Here is a 10,123-nt window from a genome sequence, read left to right on the forward strand (position 1 = left end):
CACACACACACACACACACACACACACACACACACACACACACACACCAACGATCACCAAGGATCCTCCGTCTTGTGATTGAAGCAAAAATCTGTTCATGAATGAAAGGAGAGAGCAGCACAGAAAAGAAATAGAGGGAATAAACAACCCAAGAGAGAAAATATATGAGTGAGAGAAACAACATGGTGTCTGCAAGTTTCACTGACTGAAAATTAAAAGTTACATTTTAAAAATATGAATCAAATCAGACTTATGAGAGCAGAAAAACAGCTCCCGAACACACACATTGATGAAATCTAAAAACTGGCTTTGAGATTAAAAATAATACATTTAAAGTCAACATGTTTTCTTGCAGACACCCTGTAGAACAAAACAAAAACAAAAACCATATCAACCCGTCAATCAAACATACTGGAACACTACTTCCTGTCTCACCCCTCTCGTCGGGCCCCTCGAATTCTGGGGGGTTCTGGGTACTGTAGTCTTTTTCTCAGACAGATAGTGGCTGACTAAGTCAGTTCTGAACCGGGATGGAGGAAAAATGTGGGCGCCCGACCGGGGCCGGGAGGATGAGGAGGATGGTGAGGATGAGGAGGATGATGGTGGAGAAGGAGGAAGGGAGGAAGGGGACTGGTGGGGGGGGAGCAGGAAGAGAGGACAAAGCCAGAGGTCAGGACGACACATTGTTCATCATCAAAGCATTCAGGTTTACGTGGAGATTATTCACAGGATTCCCACCGAGTCATGAGAGTCAGAAGCATGACTCGTGTGTGACTTTTCATTCGTTTGATTTATGTGTGTGTAGCCGACAGGAAGTCAGCCACTGAGAATTCATTAAAAACGGATTTTCTCAAACAGCATCTTAGTGTGAGTGACGGGATCCTACATGAACATAGTATTTCCTGACACAGTTAGATCAGTTTAAGTTACTTTACATGAGATATTGATATATTTATGTTTTTGTCATTGGTTGGGAGAGGGCGGGGTTCTGTTGAAAAAGGTGATGTCACATTCTTCTACATACCAATCAGGATTGAGCAATGTTTGAATCAATAACAATACATAGTTAACGAGTAAAAAGTGAATGAATGAATGAATATATATATATATATATATATATATTTAACTATATATATATATATTTAACTTTAATGGTACCTTATTTAGTCATGAATATTTTCATTTTACAGAGAAAAACCTACTTGTTGAAAATTTAAACTGACCCAAACACACACCCTATCCATCACACAAGTCTCCTGATACCACGAGGCAGCTGATGACGGCGACATGAACCAACAGCAGAGACAATGATTAACCAACACGGTCTTTATGGAGAGGGGCAAGGTCCAAGAAGTGTATCGGGGGAACAGATTTGAGAGTATCGCTGCAAACGCTGGAAAGGTGACAAAAAACTTCAACTCAGGACAAGATGAGAGAACAACTGAGGAGCAGAGAGAGAGAGAGTCATAAAACATGAGAGCTCAGCATGTGACCTGCAGTGCAATGCTCATATTCAGCTCCCACTTACTTCCAAAGGTATTTGACCCGTTTCCTTATCTCTTCTTGAAAACAGTAATTAGAAACAAAGTGGAATATGGCGATGAAGGGATGAAGCTCAATTTGACAAATCTAACCACTCCAATTGTTCCTAATCATTCCTTCATCTTCTCAGCTAGAACATAATGCTGTTGGTCGAGATGACGAAGCGTTCGCGTCGACTATCAAGTCAAAGTTGTATTTTCTGCCACTTCATTAGATCAAAATGCAACAACAACCCAAACACGACGAGCACCCTTCAATCCTCGTACCTTAGGTTTCTTCCCAAACAGCCACAGCTTGTTCTTGGTTCTGCTCATTGGGTGTTTTGGGTCGGGTCGTGACCCGGGGGCTGCATCTCTGTCTCTGTCACGGTCTCCTTTGGGTGTGTTGCTGATTGTCCCATCGGATCCGGTTCTGCTCAGATTCTGACTGAAGTCCTCAAAGGGGAAGTCGGCTGGAGGTTCGAAGCCCGACTTAAACGACTCCACGACAATGACTGAATCCTGGGAGGTAGGGATGAGAGAAACAGATGAGCGGTGGGAGAGAAAGAGAGAGATTTTTCTCTCGCCTTTCTTTCATCCGTCCTCCACTGCACTGCACTACACACCCTTCGCATATCGACAGCTTTGGCAGCAGAAACCATTCCTTCTAGACATTTGGAGACAATAGGAATGACTCTCCGCTCTGCCTCAGCGAAGCTCCGGTACGTCTCCCCGAGCTTCACCGTTCGACGTTCGTCCATGTCCTGCAAATTCTGTAACGGGGAGCAGAGGAATTGGAATAAACACTATTAACAAAGTGCTCGTACCGACACTTCCACAAAGCAGTTAACGGCCAGTCAGAGTAAGCAGATCCTTTCCCTGGGCAGCACTGATACCAAGTCAGTTTATTAGTAATGGTTTACATGAGACAAGCTGCTAAGTTAAACAGTTAACGGTTCACTTAAGCAGCGATAGTTTGTGTGTTAGTGACAAGCTGATTTCAAACATTAAAAATAGGTAAAATGTGAGTGTTTCTGTGCTGCTGGTGTTCTTTAGATATCCAAGAAAATATGCAACAAAGGCCAACAAACTTTTTATTTAAAAAGGTAGTTCTGTGGTCTATTATTCGGGTTGTGGAAAAAAAAGATTGTGCTTTACCTTGAAGATGTGCGGTATGGCATTGTTGAAATGTTTCCACTGCTCTGCGTTGAAGTTCTGCAGCTGAGCGGCGTACTCGTTCTTGCTCTCATCAGCCATGTGAGTGCGCAGGTAGAACTGGGCTTTGGCCTGAACGATCACAGAAAACACAAACAACAGAAGCGTCGGCTGAAGCCTCAACAACCTCTTGTGTGTCCAACACGACCGCGCGAGGAAAGTGCACGGATAATGGTACTTAGAGACATTCTGAACCCAACCGTACGAATAAATGCATTTCGTTTCTGTTTGTCAGCAGGATTCCGGAAAAACTACTGGCCCGATTTTCATGAAACTCGGTGGCAGGGTGCATTGTGGGCAAAGGAAAGACCCATTTCATTTTGGAGCATATCCTAATCACAGGGCAAACACACATATTATCTTTCATTTTTGTTAACATTGGGCTCCGAGTGCCCTTCTAGTTTCCATAGCTTTCAGTTAAGAAGTGTTTTTAGACAGTACCTCATCTCAAAACAAGGCTTAGTGGGCAGTGCTTTAAGCTCGATTTGGAAAGGTTTATTTTCCTTCCAGCTTGAACTTAATCCACCTAGTCTAATTATACAGTAAGGGTGGAGGGAAAAGGGAGCTACAGTATAATTTCATAGGCATCAATTATACACTACTAACTTTAGGGAAAACTAAATATGAGACAAAGTTATTCGGTTATTTAATCGCTGAAATGTCAAAAGATGAGAGAAGTGTGTTTAATCCCTGTTAAGAAGTTAGCTGCGGCTCATCCTATAATTTGGGTCATGTGCTCACTGTAGACTGAAAGTAAACACGCTGGTATTTTCACTGACGGGAAAAGAAAGGAGAAGCTGGCTCAAAGACAAACTACTTATTTATTGCAGTAATGTGGGAGGTGGGAACTTCCTACCTTCTCCACCTCTGATTTGGTGGCGTTGATGTCATTATCTAACCGGTCGTAGGTAATCTGGGATTTCTCTGCTTCTTTACACTCTCTCTCAAACTTCCTTTTACTCTGAAAAAAAAAAAAAAGACACAGAGACAGAAAAAGAATGGTGGCATAATGTTAGACATATCAAGAAACACAAAGAATACACGGTACAACCCCTTCATTACAATGCACCGTCTCTCTTTGTAGTCACTCGTCCCTCAGGGAATGAAACTAAAAGAAATGTGAATGAGAGCTTTGAACGCGGGAGAGGGGGAGATGAATCAGGCAGAGAGAGATAGTTTACTTCCTGCCAGCCCATCTGGGTCACATTAGTAGTGAAGGAAACACAGCGAATAGCTGAGACATTACAGTCCCGTCACCAAGTAGTCACTATTAGTCATGCGGACCACACAATGAAACACTCTCCATCACATGTGCCGGAGCAAAGGGAACTCAACTCATGGGCTACAGGCCAGGAGGGGGGAGGGGGGGTCCCCATTTGTCCTACAGTTACCTTTGTTAGCATTTCTTGCATTCTTTGTGCAAACAAGTATGAGAGATGAGTACAGCTGGCTGTCCCCAAAAAAAAAGGAGAATATTTACACTAAACACGCTCCCTCCTCACTTACGTTGTCCATCAGTTTCCAGCAATGATCCAAATGCTGCTGGGCCTTCCTGCCCTCCTGTAGGTGCTGGTCATACACACACACACACACACACACACACACACACACACACACACGAGACATTTACACAGAAATAAAGTATATAAAAACACATTCATATACACGAAATGACTGGACTAAAATACTTTGTGTCAGTTACGTAGACAGTAACAATCCACTGGAAACAGAAGTGCTGAGACCACAGACACAGATTTACAAGAGTTCAGTGACTAAAGCAGTAAATAAAATGACAAATTTAGACGTAACTGCACTGAACACTAGTTATTCATTACATCATTAGGAAACTTTTGCAATCATAGTACTTATTAGCTTTTTACAGAGCTCCAAAAAAAAAAGCTGGTAAGTAGACCTTCAGTCGGGGCTGTTTGGACCAAATCCTATTTCCGAGGTCAAGAATGAACTTTTATGCTTAAAAAAAAAACATATTTGTTCAATTTGTTGCTGCAGCTAAGACAATAATACCCCCTTGTTTTTCAAAATACAAACAAAAATCAGAGTCTTTATAGTTTTAAGACTGAAAACAACAGCCTGTACATCGGGTCCCTGAGTGAAATTGAACGGGCCGTTTGATGCTTTACAGGAAGAGGGCGCTGTTCTTCTGAAGCACACTGATCTCAAATGTTCAGAGCTTATGGCATCAGCAGATGGTGGAAGTGAAAAACAGATGGTTGACATCCCATCCAACAATATTTATCCTCTTGAGTGAAGCCAAACTGAAAATAAATGCACATGAGGCGACACACAGGATACAAGAGGCCAAACAGCGACATCCGCTTCACGACAGGAAGCGACAGGTTCTCCGGGAGACGTGGTCGAAATTATCAATAGACGCGCTTTGAAAAACACCAAAAGCGAGCCCCGCGTGTCACTTTATGTTTATTTAATAACACGCAGAGGGCAGTTGCAGTAGGAAGCTCGTTAGTGTACTCACGTGCTTCCTCTCAGCTTTCAGGTCCTGGCTGTATTTCATCAGCTCTCCATACACCTTGTGAGCCATCTCCTCCGCCACCACCTCCCTCTGACCGGCGTAGTCGTTGAGCTCGTTCATTACGGAGTAGAAGGACAGACATGTTGTGAACCTACACAACACACACACACACACACACACACACACACACACACACACACACACACACACACACACACACACACACACACACACACACACACACACACACGTGATTAACGTGTTTGTCACAATGACATTGTTATAAGATATATGATTCATAAATGAGTAGAAATTTATATAGACCCTGAATTTCTGTGTAGAATCAGTGATAATTGTGACGTAAAATGAATAATTACAAACAGGGATTACTTAGATTGACTGTGATGCAAACTCAGTTGTTTTACTTTCTATCTTTACAATGTTTTTGCAGTGAGACTTGAGGAAACATTTGAGTGTTTTGTGCAGCGCGTGAAGTTTCAAAGATTCAACAGTCACATGGCACAGCTGTTTCAGAGGATGGAGGGTGAGTGGGTGTACCAGGTTTTATTATGTAGTGCTCTGATGTGAAATGACCATTTAAACTGTTTGTGAATTTTGCAGTCAAGACTAAACGAATGGAAGCGCTTCCAGTCTGCAGGCCGCCACAGAGTGAGTAAAAGCAGAAAGACTGGAAAATAGAAACAATCATCCAATTTCACTCACCTCGGCTCCTCCTCTTTAGAGCGTTTTGGACAGTATTTCTTCACCAAGTTCCTGATGGGAGAGAGAGAGAGAAGCAGACACAGAGGTTCAAAATACTGTCTGATATTTTAAGCCTGCTGGTAAGTCAGGCGCGCACACACACACACACACACACACACACACACACACACACACACGATCTCAGTGTTTTATTAAAGATGAATCAAAGATTTAAACATCAAAGCTTCTGCCTGTTCGTTCCCTCAGGCTCTCACAACACAGACTACAGTACAGCAGCGAGTTCCTGATTTAACTAGAGAACAGAGGCTTTTATGAGTGTGTGTGTTTTCAACAACAAAAAGGAGCTAAAAAGTGTTTCTGCCTGATTCATTGTCTGAACTACATGTACTGTAAAAACGTGCACACGTCAACACACAGCTACATCTTTGATCATTCATCAGACCTGCAGAAGCACTATAGAGTGTGTGTGTGTGTGTGTGTGTGTGTGTGTGTGTGTGTGTGTGTGTTAGATATTCTGAAGGGATTTCCCCTCTTTGAAATCCACCACTGGGACTCTACTGGTTTTTAATGAGGATTATTGTGTTGCAGCGTTGGATTTAAAACCAGTAAATAAAATATATGACCACTGATGATTCACAGCGCGACTGCCTTCATTTCAACATTGTCAATGGTTTGCACTACTAAGCGCTGGTATTGTCCAATATGCGTTTGAACCTTAGTACCATGTGCATGCTGGAGATGAAGACAGGCTGCCCAAATAAAGTCCAAACCTTCTCAACCGCTGTGCTGAGATCAGACTAAAGACGTGTGTGTGGCGTCTGAAAAGACAGCAAACGCTCCTGTATTGTGTAAAGTACGACAACCACAGCTGTGTTTGGGACGCTTCATAACGAGCCAACAACACGGAGAACATGTGAAGTTCCAACATGTCGTGTGCCATGTTGATTTCTGACTGTATAATCGCCTAATCTGATGCAGTCGAAAGAAGCCAAAAACATTGTGAGGTCTGATCCTGGCATCTTTCAAGGTCACTGTATTAAAAAAATATATAGAAATGATGTTTAAAAAGGCTGGTTTTCATGCAGAGCCATTCTGTCATTTAATTTGGTGCATTCACTGAATGACATCACAGACATACATGTCTGTGATGTATTAGGCAGGACAATTAAATATTAGTTCAGGACAGAGTGTCTCCATAGCTGCTATAAAGCCTGGGTGTGTGTCAGCATATCTGCCCATGTATGCATGTGTGTATAAATGTGTGTGTGCGTACCGTAGCTGCTTGGCGTAGGTTTGCTCTATGTCCAGCCTCTCCTTGACGAACTTTGAGTATCGCTCGAGAAAATCGATCCCCCACTGAGTGTGTTTGTCCAGATTATCAAACTGGTCCTGAAGAAGAGAGAGAGGAGAGAAAAGAACAGAAGATTAAAAAAAAAAGGAATGAATAAAAAGTCAGATGGAAAAAACTCTCTTTATCTTTCCAACATGAATCAGGAGTGTGTGTGCCTGTTTTTATTCACACAAATAAAACACAGGTGTCCTCCTGTCAATGACTCAGCGGTAGGAGTGTTTCATTTCTGCCGTGTGCACATATCATACACACACACACGAGATGTAGAGCACAACAAATGATGAAAAGTACATCTGCAGATTCAACTCATGCACAGCCGGCATTACAAGAAGCCAAAATGATGATCAATATGAGGATGTACCGCTAAGATCGAGAATCAGCTTCCATGATGCAGACAAATTATCCATGAAAGCCAGAAGATAAAGAAAAACCCAAGAAAAGAAAATTCTCTGGACACTATTTTCAAGTAATTTCAACTATTAATTTCATGTGTAACCTATGATCCCATCACAATGCAGTGAATCAGATGTGACGTCAACCAGACGTCTCTCTCCTGTGTGTGTCAGTTTGTGTGCGTCTTCAGGATAGATGGACTGGCAACAATGTCTTTTTCCAGTTGAGCAGATCCAATCATTTACATGGTATCCTTTCTAATATCAAGTGTTTTTTTGGTGGGGGGGGGGCATTCTGATCTGTATGTCCCTACTGCCCACCAAGAGACAATTAAACTCTCAGAAACAATCGTGAGTTCATACAAAGTTGTAGAAATGACATCAAAGACTGTCCATTCGCAGCTTTTATAAATGAAAACACATTTATCTCAATCTAAGTCGGCATTGTGACACACATATTGTACACGAGTGGCTTTATGGAAACTTAAATACAGGAAATTCTCAGTTACAGAACAGTCTAGAGGTGGAGATAAGCCATTCCCTTAGTACTCATAACTGTGGCGCTTCCACTCTCTGTGCCTCTCTGTTTGTGTGTCAACACACACCAGGGCCTGGACCGGAGATAAATAGGGGTCACCAAGGGAAATACGAGACAGCTGACCGCCCTGTTTGTTAAGTTATCATCTCCTTCCATTACGACAGACAGCACGAAGGCTTTTAAACAGCCACGCTGAGTTTTAGTGTACGAGGAGAGTGTGCGTCGACAAAAACAAATGTGCAATTCAGTTTGATTATCCGTCTGATATTTTCCTGTTTGTGCAGCCGCCGTACATTGAGATCCACCATAAGAGATGAAGCTCGTGACTCGGGGCTCTTATTTCCCCTGTGATCTCTGGAGGAGAACATTTGACTTAACAAGAGAACGCCTGCAGTCAGAAACAAGCCGACAAGATAACCACTGAGACAAAACAAAGGACCCCAGCACGTTAAAGCAAACCGGTGACGCGGTAAAACGTGGACTGGCAGAGTAAACGGCAGCCAATGGTGCCAATTTCATCCTACTCATACCCATCTCAAAGATTTAGCCATAACGCAGCCACGATGTGACAAAGATAAGCAGGATGCTACACAGGAACATATCAGGATGTCCGTTTTTGGCTTTTGTTGTCTCGTCATTATCATCTGCATCCTGCCCGTCTGGTTGCCTCTGCTAAATGCCCACAAGCATGCGAACACGCCTGTCCACCTCCTGTTAGCCAGTGTGTGTGTGTGTGTGTCAGCCTGTGTGACGGTGTCTATGAATAAGTAATAGAGTCTGAGCTCATCCTGGAGTTTGCGGCAAGCTGAGCGCAGACTGGCTCACTGGGGAAATGATAACATCTCTGTGCTCCGGGTCTTTCTGCTCGCAGGAGGAGGAGGAGGATGATGATGAAGAGGATGATGAAGATGATGAGGACGGTTTTAAGCAGAGCGGACTGAATCTGGGATTTACAGTCTGGCCTGCACTCAGTAGCCCACGGTGCTGCAGCAGCTGCACTGCATAGGAACTGATCCAGCAGGCCGTGCACTCTTGTGTATTAGCGTGAGACCAGCAGGTGCTAACGTGCTGATGGTACCATCGCTGCCCAGTGTATTCCTGTCGCGTTGCTACGTTCGTGAGGTTTCAAATGCTGAATAATAGGTTCACTATTTCCAGCATAGTTTCTCATAATTTCTCTAAATTATTACAAAGTAATACAAATATGTCCTCAAAGCAGGAACCATGGACATTCTTCGCCACACAGGAAAAACAGCAGAGACATTTAATGCAACATGGTTTGGACAGGACAGGAGATGTTAAAGCTGTTTCCTGCACACTATTTGATAAAACGTTGTAGTAATGAATTCCAAACGGGGGCAAGTATTTACTTAATAAAAAGGGCTCCATACCAAAAAAATTATTCATAATTACACTGTACAATTTGTATGTGGGCACATGCCTAATTGGACACATGCCACTATGATTGGACAATAATAATTTTTGTTTCCTTCCCAGATTCAAACCCCAAAAATAGGTCACAGCTCTACTTGTGCTGCGTTCCTCGCTGACAAAGCCCGGCTCTGCGTTAATGAGCTCTGATCTCAGGGCGGGAGAATAAATTAGTCATTTAGCTCCCAGAGGAGCTTAAGACGCCCTAGTGTGTAGATCCCACACGGTCCATGTACACCCTGACAACCAATCAGGAGGCTAGACGGGCCCTCCCCCAGCCAATCAGAGAGCCAGGCGGCCTGTGTGCATTCCATGGGAGAAGGCAGGTTAATTAGCATAGAAAACGCTGCTAGGACAAAAGACTAATTACACACGGTGGCATTCCAGAGCACGCACGCACACGCACACACACACGCACACACACACACACACACACACACACACACACACACACACACACAC

The 10,123-nt window shown here is 43.2% G+C and overlaps 1 protein-coding gene across 2 annotated transcripts in view; it reads right to left on the reverse strand.

Annotated features, from left to right (window-relative positions):
• Positions 1-10,123, reverse strand: part of fnbp1l (formin binding protein 1-like) — a 40,271-nt gene that overhangs the window by 15,534 nt on the left and 14,614 nt on the right. For both annotated transcript variants that reach the window (XR_004213537.1, XM_031869709.1), the window contains exons 2-9: positions 7,223-7,338; positions 5,950-6,000; positions 5,230-5,377; positions 4,242-4,304; positions 3,592-3,696; positions 2,679-2,807; positions 2,147-2,293; positions 1,809-2,042 (exon numbers count right to left, since the gene is read on the reverse strand). Coding sequence is in view for 1 of the 2 variants with exons in the window: in XM_031869709.1 (XP_031725569.1) it covers positions 1,809-2,042; positions 2,147-2,293; positions 2,679-2,807; positions 3,592-3,696; positions 4,242-4,304; positions 5,230-5,377; positions 5,950-6,000; positions 7,223-7,338 (993 nt within the window). In the remaining variant the exon portion in view is untranslated. The remainder of the gene's footprint in view (positions 1-1,808; positions 2,043-2,146; positions 2,294-2,678; positions 2,808-3,591; positions 3,697-4,241; positions 4,305-5,229; positions 5,378-5,949; positions 6,001-7,222; positions 7,339-10,123) is intronic.

This window comes from Anarrhichthys ocellatus, unplaced genomic scaffold, assembly GCF_004355925.1.
Source record: "Anarrhichthys ocellatus isolate YVR2014 unplaced genomic scaffold, GSC_Weel_1.0 scaffold48, whole genome shotgun sequence".
Classification (NCBI taxonomy): domain Eukaryota; kingdom Metazoa; phylum Chordata; class Actinopteri; order Perciformes; family Anarhichadidae; genus Anarrhichthys; species Anarrhichthys ocellatus.